This window comes from Suricata suricatta, chromosome 7 (genome assembly GCF_006229205.1).
Source record: "Suricata suricatta isolate VVHF042 chromosome 7, meerkat_22Aug2017_6uvM2_HiC, whole genome shotgun sequence".
Lineage (NCBI taxonomy): Eukaryota > Metazoa > Chordata > Mammalia > Carnivora > Herpestidae > Suricata > Suricata suricatta.
The window spans coordinates 131,472,059-131,493,828 of NC_043706.1; the positions used below are offsets into that span (position 1 = coordinate 131,472,059).

General features: G+C 38.1%; 1 protein-coding gene across 1 annotated transcript in view; it reads right to left on the reverse strand.

The window, feature by feature from the left end:
• SYNE1 (spectrin repeat containing nuclear envelope protein 1) overlaps nt 1-21,770 on the reverse strand; it is a 455,818-nt gene that overhangs the window by 261,677 nt on the left and 172,371 nt on the right. The window contains exons 32-40 of the mRNA XM_029943998.1: nt 18,886-19,046; nt 16,776-16,926; nt 13,439-13,666; nt 12,945-13,043; nt 10,349-10,539; nt 9,852-9,975; nt 9,113-9,279; nt 6,745-6,898; nt 2,031-2,659 (exon numbers count right to left, since the gene is read on the reverse strand). Of these exons, the coding sequence (XP_029799858.1) occupies nt 2,031-2,659; nt 6,745-6,898; nt 9,113-9,279; nt 9,852-9,975; nt 10,349-10,539; nt 12,945-13,043; nt 13,439-13,666; nt 16,776-16,926; nt 18,886-19,046 (1,904 nt within the window). The remainder of the gene's footprint in view (nt 1-2,030; nt 2,660-6,744; nt 6,899-9,112; nt 9,280-9,851; nt 9,976-10,348; nt 10,540-12,944; nt 13,044-13,438; nt 13,667-16,775; nt 16,927-18,885; nt 19,047-21,770) is intronic.

Below are 21,770 nucleotides of genomic sequence, written 5' to 3' on the forward strand. Positions count from 1 at the left end.
GTAAAATAATAATATTTAAGGAAACACTTGTTTCATTTAAAATAAAAATAACTTTATTTCTTGTCCCTAATATATGACTATTTGAGCATTTGTCAAATGTGGCCGTACAGAGGCAGACAGGGGCTCATGGATTCTTGCATTTTGGTATAGTGCTATAAAGTCTATAAAGTGAGTGCACGTGCATCATTCCATTTAATTCCCAAGACAAAGTGGTTAAGAGCAGGCATTATCATTATCTGCCCCTTACAAGAAGACAGGTGATTTGTCCAAGGTTGTACAGTGATGTGTAAGTATGGCTGGTGTTTCATAAATCCAGCGATTCAGTGCAGTACTTTCTATAATCTCAGAGATTTTGTTGAATTCAGTGTTAGAGTTGTAAATAAGGCTCTTCAGCCCAACCTGGGCTTTCCTTTCTAGCAATTTTCGGATCTCTTGTCTGTCTGGCCTAATTAGACCCGAGAGAGCCATTCCGCTCTGGAGCATCGACCCCGTCGCTGACTCCCTGGGTGAGCTCTTAGTTCCCTTGCGGTACTTGGCTCCTCATTTTATCTTTATTCTGGAGGTGATTTTTCCTTCCAAAATTGTATTCCTTTTTTAAGTTTGTTGTTACAATAGTCAGCTTATCGCTCACTAGGCATGTCACCTCAAGAGCTATTATTATCTAACTAAATGCTTGATTCCAGTTAAAAGGAAGCACATCACAGTGGTCTTGGCATGATCGACACAACCCTTACAAATTATGGACACCTTGGTATGAATGCATTTCAGCTGTTTCTTTGTCCCCTGAAAAAAGTGGAAGAGAAATGACCCTGAGAACATAAGTGGGGAGAAAGGTCTATTAAGAAGGAAAAATAAGATAAGGGCACCTGGGTGGCTCAGTCGGTTAAGCGTCTGACTCCTGATTTCAGCTCAGGTCATGATCTCACAGTTCTTGAGGTCAAACCCCGCATCAGGCTCTGTACTTACAGTGAGAAGCCAGCTTGGGATCCTCTCTCTCCCTCTCAACCCCTTCCCTGCCCATGCTCTCTTGCTCTTTCTCTCAAAGTAAATGAATAAACATTTTTAAAAAGAAGAAAAAATAAGATGGAGATGAAGGTTATAGTACTAGAGGAAAAAATTACTTTCAAATTTACAGTAGAAAAATACCCCTGATCTCTTAGGTTCTCTATTAAACTCACCTGACAAAACCCCACCTTAGCTTAAAACCACTTATGTGCCTACTCTGTACCTCTACGCAAACAGTTAAAAGTTCTTGGTGAAAACCAGTCTGCCAAGCTGACTGGTTTCACTTTAAGTGAAGGAATGCAAATCTCAAACCTTATCAAGTTTCGATTTCTTTTCTCCTAAAGAACCATTTTTTTACCGTTCTCCCTCTGCCAGTGTCCTGTCACTCACTCTTAACTAATGAGCTTGTTCCAGTCTTTCTGAGGGGTCAGCAGCCACCAGGAGGAATGTCTTCATATTTTTATCACCAGAACTACAAAGCCCTCATTATCCACCTTCATTCCTACTACAGAAGATGAAGCCCTTATTCTAACAGCTAAACACTGTTTAAACAGAGATAATATGAGGCGCCTGGGCGGCTCAGTCGGTTAAGTGTCTGCCTTTGACCCTGGTTATGATCTCACAGTTTGTGACTTCAAGCCCCGCTTTGGGCTCTCTGCTGTCAGCACAGAGTCCGCTTTGGCTCCACTATCCCCCTCTGTCTCTCTGTTCCTTCCCCACTCACCCTCTCAGAAAGAATAAAAAAATGTTTTTGTAAATCACAAAATAAAAATAGATAATATGGTCTGTATAGTCTGTTATTAATAAGATCTTAGAGTGGTTCATACAGAGAAAGCCCTTGGGAAAATCCTTAAGGAAACCAAGGAAGTTTTAGTACTTTTTGAGTGTCAAATTGGTCGTTAATTTTGTCCTCTGAATAGTAAGAGAAGTTGCTAAATAGGACCCTGTTAACGTGTCGCACAAGAGTTCGTTCCAGGACAAAGGAAACACGAACCAAGTGACTGGCTCGGGCAGTTTCTTCCTACCTCTGCTGAAGTGCCTGCCGCGTAGGCTCTCTCAGCCTCTCTTTGTCCGTCCTTTCTTCGATGTCCTCAATGCTTTTCAGCAACTCCTCTTTCTGGTCTTGGAATGCTTTTTTCAATACCACCAGGGCATCCGCTTCACTCTGCTTAGTTCCCAGAAGGTTCTGGATCCTCTCTAACTCAAAACAGAGGTGATCAGCTGTCCTTCTGCAGGAAGTCCTTTGCTCGGAACTTCCGCTTTTAAGATGGTATTGGGCTTTGGCAAGAAGGCCGTCAAGACTGACGGCCATAGATTCTAATGTTTTGGCATCTTGAATTGTACGATTTAGGTCCTTTTTTAATAAATCTGTCTGTTTCTTATTCATACTGTCAGCTGCTTCCACTGTGTGCCTCAGCTGGTGGAGAACCCCTGACAGAGACGCATGGCTCTGGAGGAACTCAGCCAATTGGGACAGGGCCAGCTGCCGCCTTCCCACCACCTGGCTGGCCTCCTCGAACAGCTGGAAGCAGTCCTCGGCCTTGCCCTGCAGGAGGTGGAGGTCCTCGGCTCGACCCAAAGCACCCAGCTTCACAAGATGATCCTGCAGACTCTGCAACTCTCCCTTTTTGCTCTCTACTTCCACTTCGTGGTCCTGGAAGGGAAGAGAGCATTATTGAGGCCTCAGAGACACTGTGCTAATGATGTAGATATAGTCAGGATTTGTCATGTCAACATACATTTTAAATGGGGGGCGCCTGGGTGGCTCAGTGGTTAAGTGTCTGACTCTTGATTTTGACTTAGGTCATGATCTCACAGTTCGTGAGTTTGAGCCCCACTTGGGGCTCTGTACTGACAGTGCAGAGCCTGTTTGGGACTCTCTCTTTCTCCCCTCTCTCTGGCCCTACCCTGCTTGCACTGTCTCTCTCTCTCTCAAAATAAACAAACTTTAAAAAATAATTTTAAAAAGATACATTTTAAATGCAATAGATGGTGTAAGATTTAAAGGTCATCTATGGTGGATCTTTTAAAAATGTTCTTAAAATTTCCCATTTTCTCCTCTATAGGTTCCACATAAAACACAACTCTGATTTGTAACTAATTCATTCCATGAAAAAGACGGTCTTCTTCTAGAAATAGCAAAATAAAATTTTATATAAATATGTACATATATGCATAATTTGGAAGATTTAAAATATACATATATACATATAGGTCTAGTATATAAAATATATAAATACTATATTATAGTATACATAATAATATTTTATATTTATAGTCAAAAAAACAAATCATGGGCCCAAAATGGAGTCACTTATGGTAGCTCATGTCACCAAACTGGCCTTTCATACCTAACCTAACTGCAGTTTCAGACTTTTCCAGAAATATAGTGTTAACTTGTCAGTCAGGAATTTTCAGGTCATGATGTAATCTGTCCATGAGCTCTCTCCTTCCCCCCCAAGACCCCTAGCCCAACCCCTATGGGAAAGTGATCTTGCCTGAAAGGATTTTTTTTTCTTTTGCCAATAACATCCTTGTCCCGCTCTTCTATCTAGAAAAATTTTCCATTTGCACAACTCCTCCGAGCTCCTTTCTATTTGCTGGGTGGGATAGTGCCTGATTCACAAATTGTTTAATAAAGCCAGATAGGTCTCCAAATTTACTTAGTTAAATTTTTGTTTTTTTAACAATTATATACCTATAATAACAATACTATATGTATACTACTATATATGAAATATATTGTAGTCTGAAAATTTTAACACACACACAATAAAACTAATTCTAACAAAGCTTGTAGGAAAGGATCATCAAAGTAGATTAGCCTCTCGTGAGAGGTACTGGGTGAAGCAGATGAGAACACACAGGTTTTAGCTCCTGCCTTTATAGAAACGAATATGAACTCCACGAGACTGTTGTATAGGAAATTTGACTTGCTCACAATAAATCATGTTTGAAATCTCTCAGAGCATTGGTGACAATCTCAGCATGGTTCACATTAAAGAGAAATGATCACTTATCTTGACTACCAGGGCCTTAATATTCTCCTCAGCTTGGCTATTAAGCTTTAGAAACCTTCTTTGAGCCTTTACTTCGGAGAATTTACAGATTCATTCTCTGCCCTTTTGTGATATAAATCTTTTTAAAAGCTTCTGTACAGTTATATCCCAAGAATATATTTCTCAGGAACATCCTTTCCAAACCAACACACCGAGTTAACAAATGCTTGATGTTTTATCCTAAGGAAACTTTGGTTGACCTGACTGATTTATGAGCTTGTTTTGTAGAAGTTGAATGACCCCGAATAGGCAAAGACTAGAGCAAGCTGGGAGGAATCCTTGCAGTTACACAGAAGGGACCAAAAGCAAAATAGAGTAACCTCTCTGACAACATACTCCTCAATCTCCCCCAGCTGGCCATGCTTACACTGCCATTTAATGAACATGTGTCCCATGAAAAGACACAATTCCTGAATGCACAGCTCAGAGAGGAGAATATCTCTCTTTTCCCCTATATCCATCTTAACTCCTTATCCTCCAATGCACCCAAACCAACCCTCTGGGAAGACACATTTGAACCAAGCTCTATCTCCATGGTTGGCCATAAATCTTCCTCTCTGCAAAAGCCTAGTGCTATGGTATTTGGTTTTCTGTTGCACAAGGACAAACGAACTCTTTTTAGCTGGGTAACACTACCCAAGGGATACAGGAGTGCTGATACATAGGGGCACATGTACCCCAATGTTCATAGCAGCATTGTCAATAATAGCCAAATCATGAAAAGAGCCTAAATGTCAATCAACTGACAAATGGATCAAGAAGATGTGGTTTATATATACAATGGAATACTACATGACAATGAGAAAGAATGAAATCTGGCCATTTGTAGCAAAGTGGACGGACTTCGAGGGATGTCATGCTAAGCGAAATAAGTCAGGCGGAGGACAATACCATATGTTTTCACTCATAGGTCTAACAGGAGAAACCTAACAGGGGACCATGGGGAGGGGAAGGGAGGAAAAAGACTTAGGGAGAAGGAAGGGGGCAGATCTTGAGAGACTCTTGAATACTGAAAAAAAAACTGAGAGCTGAAGGGGGAGGGGGAAAAGGGAAGGGGGGTGGTGGTCATGGAGGAGGACACCTGTTGAAAGAGCACTGGATGTTATATGGAAACCACTTGACAATAAACTATAAAAAAAGATTAAAAAAAGAAAAGAAATATACTCATGAAGGAAGATAGTGCCCCCACTTCCCTGTCTCTTTATAGGGTGGGAGCCTAACTTCAGTGGGCATCTTGCTCCGAGTTTTAAAACTAGGTCATAACGACATAAGCAAGTACTATTCCCTTGGGGAAATCCAATTAGCAAGGCTGGCACAAAGTGAGTGCTCAATAAATATTAAATGTTTTATCATTAACTATTGTTATAAGTTTATTATGTAGCTTATTTCCAACTACCCCAATACTTGATCAATATCTGATTTTTTTAATAGTTTTTATGCCAGGATAGATATTATACATAATTTATAAATAAGGAAAATAAATCACAAATTTTAAATAGCTTTCAAGCTCAATAGTAATTCAGAAAAGCTGTATCATTAAAGCTTTGGAATTCAGTATGAGTATGATAGGGAAAGGTAGGATAAAATAGGCAGAGAGAAAGGTTAGGACCTGAGGTCCCTGGGTGGTGAGAAACACATATTCTGGGATAATGCTGGGCATGTCTGACCACAGAAAACTCCCTGGAGCCAAAGGTTCCTCTTAAAATGTAACGGACCCCACCTACTCCTCCTCCTCAGGTTCCTTCAGGAATCTGACAAGACACCTGACTAAAAGTAATTAGTAGACCATAAAATCTGTGACCCACAAGTGACTGTGTGGCCACAGTCCACCCCTCATCCAATGGAAAGGAGCCAGTCAGGAGTTATCTAGCCAGTAAGGGTAGGACCTGAGAAGGAACAAGGAGTGACCCTTTTTTTTAAATTTATTTATTTTTTAAAAAATATTTATTTATTTTTGAGAGACAGAACATGAGCAGCAGAGGGGCAGAGAGAGGGGGACACATGGAATTGGAAGCAGGCTCCAGGCTCTGAGCTGTCAGCACAGAGCCTGATGCGGGGGCTCAAACCCACGAACTGTAAGATCATGACCTAAGCAGAAGTCGGACGCCTAATGGACTGAGCCACCCAGGCACCCCGGACCAGATCCTTGTAAACCAAAGACTCTTGCCTATAGTCCCAGCCATTCTCTTTCTAATGCCCCCTCTCGACAAAGAGAGCTTTCATACTATTCTGACTTTCTGATCTTAAACTCTAATAAACTTGTGCTCACTGCTCATTTTATTGCATGTCCACCTCTTCCTTCTTCGAAGCGTGAAGACAAGGAACCCTGGGCATTAAGGTAATAGATCCTGCAACACTGGTTTTCAGCATTAAAACAAAACAAACCAGGAAGTTTAAAAAATGAACATTCCTGTCACTTTACCCTAGAAATCATTTGCTCCGTTTTGAAGAAAGTGTCCTAACGTGATTGCCTATTTTATCTGAAGTGGTTTTATCTGCTTCATTTATCTGCATAACACATTGCTGGGACCCATATGCTCAATTATTAAACATTTGCATATGAATGCAAGGTTAAATTGCTGCCAAATGGTTGGATATTTAAAAAGATATTGCTTTTCTTTATAATTCAAGGGCTCTCTTTTATGAATAAATTCTTTGATCCTAAAAGAATGCACTTTACCTTGTGCCTAGTAAATGCAGCCTGATGGTCGGTTATGCTTATCTCTGAAGTAGTTTGTAATTCACTGAGAAATAGCTTAATCCAGATGGAAAAGGAAAGCAGCAGTTCATCAAATTGCTGGTGTTCAGAGACCACAGACTGAAGAAAATTAATCCTAGGTAGAGAAAAGTGTTAAAAGTTAAAATGTCCCACAAATGAACAGAAAAAGTCAATGATGTATTTTTGCAGTAAGTTTCAACGAGGGCAAAAGTGATGTTGTCAGACATACATACCTACATCAATTCTTGAGGTTTTCTACTTCTGAAAACCCTTTATTCTCGGTTGTCTGCACCTCAGTTAAGGTCATCACCATCCTGGAGGTGGTACTATGAGCCATTCCTCATCTTCCAGCTCTTTACTGTCACATCTAATCTGTGCATACCCTCTCCCCCTCTCCCCACCCCAGCAGATTCCGTGTTCTTCTCTCCATTTCCACAACCGTACTGGGGTCTAAATTGCTTCATCAGTTCCCTGGCCTCCTAAATGGACTCCTCCGTGCCACCACTGTACCCCTACAATTCACTGTCTAGATAACAGCCAGGACTGGGGTTAATGTAACCAGACACAGTCTGCCAAGCTCAAACATGGAGGCAATTTCCTGTTGCATAGAGAAAGGCGAACTCCAACACCATACTTGTGGTCTGTGAGGGACCCACATAATCAACCTCTCTGACCTCATCTGTACAGCCGTGCTCTACGCTGCCACTGCCTTGCTTGAGAAATGCCATGTGAGGCAACATTTTAATTACCATTTTTCTCCTGTTCACAGACACCTTGGGCAAAAGGAATACAAACATGAGCAGCCTTCCCTCCTCAGTATATTTCAACCAGTTTGATCACTTGCCCTAATTGTAAGACTGAAGTTTTGGACTGAGGTTCATCAGAAATGCTAATTTGTGAGCACTTTGAGGTTTGTTCCTTTCTTTTTCTTTTTTAATTTTAATTCCACGGGCACTTGGGTGGCTCAGTCGATTTATACATCTGACTCTTGATTTTGGGTCAGGTCATGATCTCATGGTCATGAGTTCAAGCCCTGCACTGGGGTCTGTACTCTCAGTGCCTTAGATCTTCCGTCTCCCTCTTTCTCTGCCCCTCCTCACTAGCACTCTAACCCTCTCTCTTGCACTCTCTCTCTCTCTCTCTCTCTCTCTCTCAAAAATAATTAATAAAACATTTAAATAAATAAATAAACTAAAATTTTAATTCCAGTATAGTTAACATAAGTGTTCGTTTCAGGTATGCAATATAGTGATTTGACAGTTCTATACATTCTCCAGTGCTCAACACAGTAAGTGCACTCTTAATCCTCTTCACCTATTTCACCCAACCCCCACACATCTCCCCTTTGGTAACCAACAGTTTGTTCTCTACAATTAAGAACCTGTTTCTTGCCTTGTCTCTTGTTTTCTTTGTTCATTTGTTTACTTGAATTCCACAAATGAATGAAGTCATGTACTATTTGTCTTTCTCTGACTGACTTATTTTGCTCAGTATAATACCCTCTAGATCCAACCATGTTGTTGCAAATGGCAAGATTTCATTCCTTTTCATGGCTGAGTAATATGCCATTGTATACATACCACTTCTTCATCTATTCATCTATCAATGGACATTTGGGCTTCGTCCATAATTTGCCTGTTGTAAATAATGCTACTATAATCATAGGGTGCATCTATCTTTTTAAATGTGTTTTGGTATTCTTTGGGTAAATACTCAATAGTGGAAATACTAGATCATATGGTAATTCTATTTTTAATTTTTTTGAGGAAACTCCATGCTGTTTTCCACAGTGGCGCACCAGCTGGCATTCCCACAAAAAGTGCATTTTTTCCACATTGTTACAACACTTGTTATTTCTTGTGTTTTGAACTTTAGCCATTCTGACAGATGTCCCATGGTAGTCTCATTGTGGTTTTGCTTTGCATTTTCCTGATGATGAGTGATGTTTAGCATCTTTTCATGTGTCTGATGGCCATCTCCATATCCTCTTTGGAGAAATGTCTCTTCATGTCATCTGCCCATTTTTAATTGGATTGTTTTTTGGATGTTGAGTTGTAGAAGTCCTTTATCTATTTTATGTGCTAACCATTTATTGCCTATGTCATTTGCAAATATCTTCTCCCATTCAGCAGGTTGTCTTTTAGTTTTGTTGACTATTTCCTTTGCTGGGGCTCTTTTATTTTTTAAATGTTAAAGTAACTTTTTCCCCATCTATACCTATCTAAATAGCTTGGTTAAGTAAAAGCAAATACAACTCTGCCTTCTTACCTTATATGTTCACCATTAAAAAAAAAGATTGATATAAAAAATTTTTTTAAGAAAATCCAACCTTTTGCTAATTATCTGTGGCAATTCTCTCCATCTCTCATCCAACTGCTCCAAATGTAGTCTCATCATTTTCACATCATCTTTGGAAGCAACTGAGAACAGTGATTCCTTCAATTGCAAAAGGCTGCTGTAGACAGAGGCCTGGGACACAACTTCATGTTGCAGTGCCTGAAAGAAACAGAAAACCTTGTACATCTCATCCCAGCGTGGCTGAGAAGGACCCGTGGCACAGGTGCTTGCTATCCAAAGGCTCTGCATTCTTGCAAAACAGAGGTCACTGGGACCAGGCCTAAAGAGTGTTTTTATTACCCGATTTAGAATGAATCTGCTTCACCTTTAATGAAACAATTAAAATGCTACTGAAACCTGAATTCAATTTCCAAAGTCTGAGTTCTTTTATATTAGCCAATTTTAGAAGCCGCAAAATTTCTTTCAAGAGGAAGAAATGGAGGTGGTGAAGAGAATCATAAGAAAAGCTAGTGCTAAAGAGAAACAATGCATTTCTAACAATAATAGAAATGTAATTCTGGGTACTGGGAACGTGGTCTCCCTCTTCATTTAGAGACTACATTAGGCCAAACTGGGAAACGTCAGGGTTCTTCATTTTGTCTTCTCCTTCTGAGGAGCAACTTTCTGGGCAATTAATGAAGAATGTCAGCATAGAATAAACTCGAAAGGCAGCAGAACCAAGAGTGTGGGAAACCCTTCAAGTCAGGGAGAAAGACTGAACATGAACTTGCCTGCATTGACTGCAGTTCACTCTCTGCTTTGACTCTGTCTGCAGTAATGTCCATTTCTGGAGAACTGGCTATTGCTTCACACCGCTCTAACCAGGTCAGGAAGCTTGACAATTCTTTCTCCAGCCTAAGGAAAGCAGAGAGGAGAAACGAATTCATCCAAGATTATCCTGCCAGAAAACAAAACCTTTCCAAAGTTGCAGGGTCCAAGACTAACCATTACAATAATTCAATGTTGTTTATGTTATTCCTAGATATAAAGGTAAAAAAAAACCAAAAAAACCAAACCCATTCCCTTCGCGTTCGAACATGCATTTGTACACGTTTGTATCTGTGTGATATGAAAGGTACTCAGGCATCTTCTCCACTCCCTTGGTCTAACAAAGACCAAGATCTCCCCCTATTAGACACATGAGCTGTGATTCACAGCTGGGAGGATGTTTCCCAGCAGCTGGTCCAGAATGCCTCATGCTGCCAACTCGGGAGGGAAGGCTGCTCACCTCTGCCAGTGGGCCAGCAGGTTCTCCAGCGTGGCCTGTCGCTCCTTGGCCCGACGCCGCATCTCCTCGTACCTCTGCTCTAGGGCTGCTGCCTCCTGCCTGGAGGAGGTGACTCTGTGAGCCACCTTCTGGGCGCTGGCTGAGGCTGTGGTCACTGCGCTGCTCAGCGCCTCCAGGGCCTGGCAGAGATCCTAACACGAGGCAAGAGGAGAGCAAAGGAAGTACATCATCAAGAAATGAGGCTCACATTTGTCTCAGAGACCCATCACCACCCCAAATTTTCCCTAAGGCATGATAACCAGCGATGGTACTAAAAAATGTCTCTGTCCACGATCTTCGCAAGACATAGTCAGTGAGGAGCGTTGCTTCATGCATATAGAAGTCAAAAACGGAAATGGAAAGGCTTTTCCCCAAAGCAGAATTTATTGCTGTATATCTGAATAATTTCAACTTTCCCTTAATGATTCAGATAATTTGTGAAAATTACTATTCATTTTATGCCAAATACGTATTTTTAAAAACCCTCTATTTAATTTGTCAGAACAATATGTAACATGCAATAATCTCTATCGAAAATATATGGAAAGTAGTATTCCATCGTCTCCATGTACAGCATCTTCTTTATCCATTCATCAGCTGATGGACATCGGGCTCTTTCCATAATTTGGCTATTGTTGATAGTTGCTACTTGGTGATGAAGAAGAATTAAATCTTGCCATTTGCAACAATGTGGATGGAACTGGAGGGTATTATGCTAAGTGAAATAAGTCAGTCAGAGAGACAAATATCATATGATTTCACTCATATGTAGAATTTGAGAAACTCAACAGATGCACAATAGGGGAAGGGAAGGAAAAACAAGATAAAAACAGAGAGGGAGGCAAACCCGAAGAGACTCTTACATACAGAGAACAAGCTGACAGTTGCTGGAAGTGGATGTGGATGGGGGGTGAGCTAAATAGGTGATGGGCATTAAGGAGGGCACTTTTGGGGATGAGCACTGGGTGTCATATGTAAGTGATGAACCACTGGGTTCTATTTCTGAAGCCAAGACTACACTGTATGTTAACTAATTTGGATATAAGAGAAAAATATATATATGGGGAGCGAAAGAGCTGGCATATATGCTAACAGGAATCAGTGAGAATAATAATGGCACCTCACATGTGGTAGGTAGTATGTTATGTACATTTCATATATTAATGTATTTAATCTTCATAAGAATCTTAAGAGTTATGTTCTTTCAATATCCTCATTTTATAAATCATATAATCATGACAGAGGAAAGAAATAATCTTCTTTAAGAAATATTGCTAGAAACAATAGAATATTATCATCTCAATTACTCAGTACTCAATTACCAACCTAGTTAACCATTTTTAAAGTTTTTTTAACATTTATTTATTTTTTGAGAGACAGAGAAAGACACAGGGTGAGCTGGGGGAGGGGCAGAGAGGGAGGGAGACACAGAATCTGAAGCAGACTCCACGCTCTGAGCTGTCAGCACAGAGGACTGACATGGGGCTCGAACTCAAGAACCACGAGATCATGACCTGAGCCAAAGTTGGACACTAAACCAACTGAGCCACCCAGGCACCTCTGACCTAGTTAACTATGAAAACAATTCCATGAAATTAGGAATTAAGGAAATTAAAAAATTACCTAAGTAGTACAAAAATGCACTTTTTAAAAATATTTTTTAGTTTATTTATTTATTTTGAGAGACTGAGAGAGCAAAAGTGGGAAAACGGCAGAGTGAGAGGGAGAGAGAGAATTCCAAGCAGGCTCCCTGCTGTCAGCACAGAGTCTGATGTGGGGCTTGAACTCGAAAATCATGAGATCATGACTTGAGCTGAAACCAAGAGCCAGACAGTTAACTGACTGAGCCCCACCCCATCCCAGTGCCCTAAAAAAATGCGTTCTTATTTTAAGTATTCAAATGATATAAATCCCACTCCCCTTTTCAGGTGTTCCTGCATCAACTATTTGCTTTCTATCACTGTAGTCCACTGCCCTAAGCACGTGATATGTATGCATGCATGAACGTATCTAGGGGCAACATACATATATTTTTTATTAATTAATATATTTCTTTTTAGCTTTTTTTTGGTGTGTGATTCTCCCCCTTTGCTCCTTTGCTGAAATTGCAGCAAAGGCATCTGTCTGTTCCTTTCCAGAACACCTCACAGTAGTGTTCAGGCACCAGATCAAAAAAGCTAGTCATCAAGGAAAGGTTAGTGAGAACATATTCTTTGCATATCTGCATATAGAGAGTTAAAATCTAAAATCTGCTATGCACATGCAGTTTTTATGCACATTTAATTTTTTATAATGCCTGCAAGAAATAACAGAATTTACTAAAGCTATAATCAGAAAAAGTTACAGGTTCTAATTACGAGACATATATTGTAAATGAATACTCCTTTCATATGCATTTTTAATAAAGACTTACTTGCATACTTAAATTTCGTGTGCTACGTGAAGTGAGCATGTCTGATCTATATCATTCCTCAAGTAACATAAAAATCCTTTCAATTTTAACAGTCATCAAAATATTTACTATGTTCTCAAGCAGGAATTATCAGATTCCTCTTACCATATGTTCTTGGAGAATTTTGTATGTTTCTGTGGCCGACGAACATATTTTAATTGGATCAGCAAGTTTATCTTCAAATTCAGACACAGACTTCTGGATCTAAAACATCAGTGAAATACAAAAATAATGGTGGGAAAAATGTATGGCAGGGCAGAAAAGAGTTATTGAAGCAGCATGTCTATATTTTTGGATAACTTTCTATATAATGATAATATATAGATATATTTTTTAAAAATCTAAAATCAATGTGTCCCACTGTTTCAAAGGGATAGCTAAGCCTTAATGCCTATCTGAACCCAACATAGAATGATATTTTTATATTACCTCAACAAAGGTACCACATGAATATTTAAAAACTTGGTCATCATTGACAACTTGGTAAATGATTGGCAAATTGTGCCTTCCCTTAGTCCCCTCTTTCTGGACTATGTATTGCATTTCATGATCAGTGCGATAGGAAAGAGTAACTTTGGCATACATGGACCCATTCTTACCTTTCTAAGAGTCTCTTCAAACTTCTGCTGCTGAGATAAATGTCCCAGGATTGTGCCTTCCAAACACTGCGCATGCTCTCGGAGTTCTTCCCAGTACCTTCTTATTTGCGTCAACTTGGCTTTGATGCGAGCAGATTCTCCAGTGGTGACAAACTGAGCAAAAGACTGAGCTGCTTCTTCTAGCTCTGTAATGCAGCTGATCTTGCTTTCTATTTCCTGAATTGTGACCTAATATTTAAAACAAGAAAAATGACAATGTAGGCTGAGCAAGCCTGTCTTCCTGAAATAATAGATTATCTGCACAGAGAGAAAATTAGGAGACATTTTCTTAGCTGACATTTCAACATACTTGGGCTATTAGAGAGCAACTGTGAACAAACATCATGTTTCCTGACCTTATTTGGAGAGGAGAGATGTGCAGACAATGTCTGAAAAACACAAACTGATGGTGGTCATGTTCACTGTATAGAGAATAAAGAGAAATAGCTACTCCTGTTGCAGTGAAGGGAGAGGTCCCTGCATTTCCTTTTTTTTAAAATTTTTGTAGTTCGTATCTTACTGAACTAGAAGTGTCTCTAAAGGTACAGAGAATTCCCTGCCTATCCTGTGAGTTACGCCTTGTAAGCAGTGGATCGGGAAGCAGTGTTCCAGTACCTCATTCAAACACTAGTATTGATATTCATTCAATTTTCCTCTAACTTGGTTGAGTATTTCCTATTTTCCCAAGCGAAAAGCTTTTCTGATTGTGCTCTTACCTAAAGCCAGCCTTTTCAAATTTACCATCTAGTCTTTATGCCAGTGGTTTCCAAATTTGGAATACATTAAGATCACCTGGCCCCCCCATCCACAGGGACTCAGACTCAGAGGTCTAGGGTGAGGCCAAGACTTTGCATTTCTAACAGATAACCCGGACACTGCTGCTCCTGCTGACGTGGGCTCCACTCTGAACCACCGCTTTACTCAATAGCTGTGACCTCTACAGCGAAGAACCTATAGACTGTAATTCCCATTTGAAGCAGGAAGATCCTTTATGCATTAACTAACACATGGAAAACACTGACGGTCCCTAAGGATGTGGAGGGAGGGGGAAGAAGATATGTCTATCATAGACATGTAAGCTTATTTATGCAGAAGAGAATGAACATGATTTCTCTGAGAAAAAGAGCCAAATCTTCCAATCAAATAAAGCCAAATATTCAGACAAGTCTCAGTTTCAATAAAGTTAAATGGAGAATACAGCTACACTAGAAAAAAAATGTATGTGACTGATGTCTACATGAGGCAACACAGTCAGAAATAACCTGCCTAGATGCACCAATCAGAAATAATTTACATCAGTTTAGTGCCAGGTGCCTATCGCTTATTTATTTTTATTTTTCGTATGTATAACTATGGTGGTAGATCCATAGAGACTTGTTATTCGAACATGAATACAACCTTTCTTTGTTTCGCTGTTCTTCAAGGAGATACATTTTAGAAAAACCACTCATAAATTCAACAAATATGTATTTGGTGCCTCCTAGGTGCCAAAAGGGTTTTAGGTGCCTCTGTGAAGCAGTCTTAATTAAGACCAAAGTTCTTAGATCTTAGAGTAATAAATATCACCAACAAATTCCTAATGCGAACTATGTAATTATATTGTTGGATTTTAGTCCAAAAGGGGAAGATGGAAGATGAACCCAGTGTATGTTCTTATCTTTTGTAAATAATCAACTAAGAATAAGAAAATGAGTCCATTTGGAATAGCATGTAATGAAGCATAAAAGCGGGTTTATAGACAAACAGCCTCGTGACAATGCAAATGCTTCTTTAAGTTTAATCCTAAGGTCATTTTAAAGTGCAACACTATGACAAGCGCTACCTTATTTCGAATATTTCCAATAATATTATCTTTTGTTTGGAAACAGAACGTGAACAACCTATTAGCCTAAATCCACAGTACTAATGTATTCCGCACCGTCTTTGCTTATTTCTAACAAATACTTTTTTCTATTATTCATATTCATTTGATACATTTTAGATAGTTTCCAAAATACCATATTGGAATATTCAAATGTTTTTCTAGTCTAATGACATGGAAACCTACAATTGAATGTTTATATATTTAAAAATGAAATGTGTAATCATTTTGTTTCCCAAGGAGTAAAGAAGTGACGACATGTGATCATTGATATATTACAGAAGTCCTGGAATTGAATTAAGGTTGAAATAATAATAAAATGAATAATGGCAAGAATAAACAGATTAAAAAGTGGATGTCAAGAATTTTTGAAAGAAAATTTTTGATAAAACTATTTAAATGTGCTATTCTTTATTTGCTTGGGGTATAGTGAAATTATTAAATGACAACTTTTAAGAACAGCTTTAGAGATTAATATTCATGAATATTTCGTAGTGGGTGGGCATGTATTTTCCCTGGTATACCACACAAGACATTAATAGAATGCTTATGCCAGATTCCACATATCCTTGATTGCAAAAGTTGGGTGATAAACCAGGAAAATCCGCATAGTAATGTAATCTTCGCTGAGCAACATTGTACCCTTCTGCGTGCACATGGTAATGACTTGTTCTGAGCCATGATGTGAAATACCTGGGTATTTATTTTACTATTTTTAATTGAATGAGATGACTTTCCCATTTAAAAAAATGAGATTAGATAGAAAAAGAAGTGGCTGCATTTTTTATGTCATGTAAACAATGTATGGAAGAAAGAGAATTCATTTCTTTCAGTCCTTTTTTTCTTAAACTATTTGAATGAAGTGAATAATGACCATCTATGCACATAGTTATTTTAGGGCTGGGAAAGGTAATGTATCAGAGCATCTCAGTCTGTGCCCAAAGGCCATCATACATGAAAGCATTAGAGCCGTGGAGTCTGATTGTTTCACCTAAAGAAAGTTATTTCTCCTCCTGAGGTCTGTGAGGGTAAATGTCACTAATATTTGAGCTAGACATTTGGAATAATACTTTAAAGCACAGTTGTAAATGATGAATACATTTCATGTTGTATAAATGAGTCAACAGAGCACTCCAGTAGGTTAATTCAAAAGCAAGGAAAAGAGTAATGTAACCATAAAAACATTTTAATGATATTGCACACAATGCTGACTTTGAATGCATAAGTCAGAAAATATTAATACATAATTCCAACTATAAAGTGTTGCCCGGTATCAATCAAGACCTCTTAGCTCATCATGTTGGGTGAACTGAATTTTAATAGAGTCACATAGCAATGAGAGATTTGTCGTGGGGCCAGCTAGCATTTGATGAAATGTAAGAAAGAAGTTCTTAAAAGCTAGACATGGATCATAAACGTAACGTGTGAGCAGGTCACCTTAATCTGGTTGATTTGCATGTCCATGGCAGATGACGAAGTTTCCAACGCATTGAGTTCTTTTTCTTTCTCAGTTATCCAGACGGACAGGGTCTCAAAATTATTGCCAAAATGATCCCACTTGTTTTTCACCATTTCCATGGTTTTAATACTAAAATTAACCAAATTAAGTAAAGAAAATGCAGTATTTTAATAGAAAACAACAATACATTTTCCGTTAAATCACCAGATGAAAAGGTAGTGAAGACATTTGTGACCATGTCAAAGAGGAAACTATTGGAACAGGAAAAAAATGCACATTCGATCTGAGTAGTTAGTTCTCAAGTCTTCCTTTCTCACTCCTCTGAGAATGAGCATTTAACGAGGTCGTATCTACACTAAGTTATGAATGGAACTGTGCTTCGAACAAAATATTGTCGGGTCCAAAGGGGATTGAACCCAGGTATAATCTAGGTAAACTCTGCATGTGACCCGTAGCTGCCAGGACTTTTAATAAGCCGCCCACGTAGATTCCAGTGCACAGGGTCTTAGCGGTCTTGATTTTGTGGACAAGGTCCTTTTGCTCTTAGAGCAGAGCTACTGCAGGGATGCTCTATACTCAAAGATCTTTATAAAATGCATCTTGATGAATCAAGATAGACTTTGTAATCTAAATCCCATACTGCCTTGCAGGAATTTTTATCATTAGAGCTAAACCTGCGATTTATAATCTATAATGATTTCAGCTATTCTTAGATGTTTGTACCGTCTTGATTCCAAAAGACTCTTAATGAGCACCCTAGCTGCTTTTAGAAAACTTGGGCTTTATTTGTTATAAATCTAGTGAACAAAATTTCAGCTACAGATATCCAGTCTGTATTAGCTATGCGTATATACTCATGTGATTATGGCTTACAGTTTAGAAAAAAGACTAAGAAACTAATAGTATATCATTAAACAAATAAGTTCTTGGGTTAAAAAAGAAAAAAATGAAAGAATTTCCCTGTTTACCAAAAGGCACTTGAAGACATCAAGAAGAATGCAATGATATCATTGAATGTCAAATTAAATAATATTGCAGTCTCAAATGTATACCCTGGTGTGCCTATTTTTCTCACCAGTGCAGGTAATGCCAACTAAGTTATGTTGCAGGTTTTCAAATGAGACAGATTCAGAGGGGCATTTCTAATAAAAGTAGCTTTTTTTCTAAGAAATTCTAAGTTTCATTTTTTACATAACTTGATGGATAATATTTAATATAAAGTTCTCAAAGTTTTAAGTCATAATTTCCTTTAAACTATTTAACAAATTTTAAAGGTTAGGCAAATGTACAATGTTAATTGCAAGGTGTGGCTAGTATTAAAAATAAATTTTACATTTTAAAATCCACCTTAGAAATTACGTCTTATATCTTAAGAATAGTACGTGTTGGTGATCTGCCAGTAAAGAACTTTTAATAAAAATATGCAGCCATATGATTTTGAGGAACATTGGCCGTATCTTCATATATTTATCCCCTCCAGATTTTTTTGTGCATTTATTTTGTACATAATAGCATACCACAGACCACACTATTTTTTCTTTCTCTTTAGAGAAACAAATATTAAATGTTTGAAAGTAAAATACATTTTTGAAGTTGAGTTTTGGAAATAGTATATCAATCAGTCACATTTTAAATATGGAGGCATTGTAAACAAGCTCTGAGAGCTTCTTGGAGGTGGAGACCCTTGGCCTATGTACTCTGTATTTAAGCCTAGCATCCATACGACCCAGATGTCTCTTCTTCTTCCTCACTGGGGACAGCAGAATAATACAGTAAAAAATTATTTTAAATACGGGTTCTTCTTTGAGATTGTACGAAGGCCACAGAATTTAATAGTTATGGCTTTCTCATGAACAAAATCAGTTTACAATGCAAAAACCACAACCCTCATATTTTTTCTGCTCTGTTATATAGATGAGTTTCTGTCTTGCTGATACTTTCTTTTGAACTGTGAGTTGCTTCCTCAAGACATGCTGAAATACACAGACACTTTGAGATTTTAAAAGGATGTTTTGAATACAATATACAGGAAAGACTGTATGAAACTTTAGCTCAGAGAAGAAAGTTTAGGACTTGTCAAGCACATACTCTTCTTCAAGTGTGTCTTCTAATTTTTTGACTTGTTCTTTGATTGTCTTGGCCTGCTGTCGAAGCAGCTGCTTATTCTTGGGCCCAAGTGGTATCTCGGAAGCTTCCTTCACAAGATTTTCAGCCTGGACGGCAATACCTTCTGTGCGTTTAGAAAACTCCTGGAAAAAGATATTATAATTGTTAGGAAGGCATCTTCTATTAAATTCTGCCCTCAAATAAATTGCGCATACTTGCAGAATCTCTGCTAGAAGAGATGGATGGATAGATGGATACATACAGGTATGAGTATTAGAATATAAGATTCTTAGCAATAGGACAGACTTACTTTCATCATGGCCAGAACAGACCCTTCACTAAATTATTTTTATTTTATATACACACTCAGATATCTACCTTCATAGCTATCTAACAGTTCTCACGAAAATATTTTCCCATTGTTTCCTGGTTCAGGTTTATTGCTTAGAATTTATAATAACTAACTTACGCACAAATATGCTACTGTATTATAGACTCCATTCAGGCAATGATCAATAGTGACTCATGTTTTCAGTCATAGAGATAATTGACTTCTAGGTCAATTAAAATAAATATTTATTTATTTAACCAAAGAATATTTTAGTCAATACAGTGTATCACTGATACTTACCTATAAAGGAACATTTTCTTAACTAATTTCCTGAAAAGAGAGACAATCTGATCTTAACGCTGTTAAACCTTATTAACTACAAACCCATACACTACGTGATGAAAAGAAGACAAGTTCTGAACCATTCAAACCTGGATTTGCTAATTACTAGTTGTTTGATTTTGGTGAATTACTTTTCAGGCTTCCATATAAAAGTCAGATAGCAATGGTTTTCTTGTAAGGTTACTGTTACGATTTTAATAGCAATTTCATTTGTAAGTGCCTGGTACTCTGTCAGATACTGATTTTTATGTCCCTTACATAAAATCAAGGACAGCATGGGTTAAAAATTCACACATTGATTTTCATTAACAGTGAACCACTTCAATTCAACAATTAATTTAAAATGGTTGAGGCACTGGTAAATTTTAGCTGTTACCTGAACTTTCACATAAATGTATCTCAGGCTAATCCCAGAGATAATCTTGTGTGAAAAAAAAATGAGCTCAGCATCTCATTTCTTCTCATGTAAGAGAAGCTCACAGGAGGTTTAAAGTTTGATCATAAACTCCCCCTCTCCAAAACAAGTAATGAAGAAATCTAATGTAAATAAGGTTCAAAGGTAAAACTTCTCATAGCCACCTCTTTCCACAGATTCTCCAGAATATTACATAATGCCATGTAACATAGTTACTACATAATACTCTTGTATCTTCATGCTTGAAAGACTTAAAGTCCTCAGAGAAATATCAACATTCCTTCAGAGAGGTACCCAGCAATTTGAGACAATAAAAATGGGTAAGTACAACTTCCATTTTATGGTAGAGAGACCTACAGTATCCTAAAAATTGGTATTTGCTAATGTCACATTAAATTCTGTGGTTATAAGCAACTACTGTTGCTATACAGGAACTTAAAGTCATGGTAGATTCAGTAGTGAAGACTGAATTAGAGCGTAAGCTCTCAGAATCCCATGAACAGAATCAGAACTGTAAAATAGTATTCCCACCACGGGTGTTTCCCAGAGCCCAGGAAAAATCACGGAAGAAGTGGAATTATGTTTGTAAATGCTTATATACATTCAGTCTGAGAGCCTTCTGTAGGAGCTATGTATTGTGAAAGCACAATGTGGAGGAGGGATTCAAAGGACAGAATGATGTTGATTGAACCCAAATTCAGCCAAAATAGAATAATGTTATAAGGCTTTATCTCTAAGTCCTAAGAGAAAACATATGAGTGGCAGTAGGCTGCAGCAGGAAAGGACACACTCTGGCATCAGTCAGGTCTGGAGTTGAAACCAGGCTCTGTCCTTCATGAACCATGTGATCTGGAGTCACATAACTCTGAATTTTCATTTCCTCATCAGTAAAGTCTTGCTGTGAAGAATGGTATTGCTATGAACTCCCTACCACACAGGTGGATGGAAAGCACTCAAGTTCTTTAGCACAGACACACAAGGGCTACAACTGGAATGAAGGCTGTATTAGGAAGGTCAAGGGAACAAAGAAGAGGAGGACAACTATTCTAGATGACGTGTCTGTGTAACAGCGCACATCAACAATAAAGTAGCCCAGTTTCTCAATGAAAAATCTAGTGGCTAAAGGTGTATTCTCTGGACTCAGACCTCTGAGGTTTGAATCTCAATCTTACCAGTTAGTAATCCTGAGATCTTGGATAAAATCATTAACACCTTTGTTTCTTATATTTCCTCATTTATACAATGGGTCTCATAATGATACCTATTTGTTAGGACTGTTTTGTAGATTAAAGATGATTAACATCAAGTGATTAGACAAGCACGTACATATATATTCAATAAATGTTAACACCTGTTATTAAATCAATCCCAAAAGATTACTGGCTAAGGAAAATTTTAATAATAACACTAAAAAGGTTATACTTGTTTCATCGAAAGCTGTTAAAGGAGTTCAAAGGGATTAGAGCCCTAGGGTATCAGAAATGCTAGATGGAGTCTGGGTGAAACACCCACATGATAATTAACCCAAAAAAATCTGTTTGTCTTTATAAAAGATATCTGATATATTTTAATATATAAAATAATTAAAATTGAATATCAAAATTAAAAAATATGTTTTCTTTAAATGGCTGATAAAAATAATATAGAACTGAAAAATTCTGTGGTTTTATAAAAGTTTAAACTCTTCTGTGAGTTAATAATATGAGAAATAGTACAAAATTGGCAGTATGAGAGACAGAGAAGCCTTTTACTGGTAAGAGAAAAGAAGCAGAGATTACT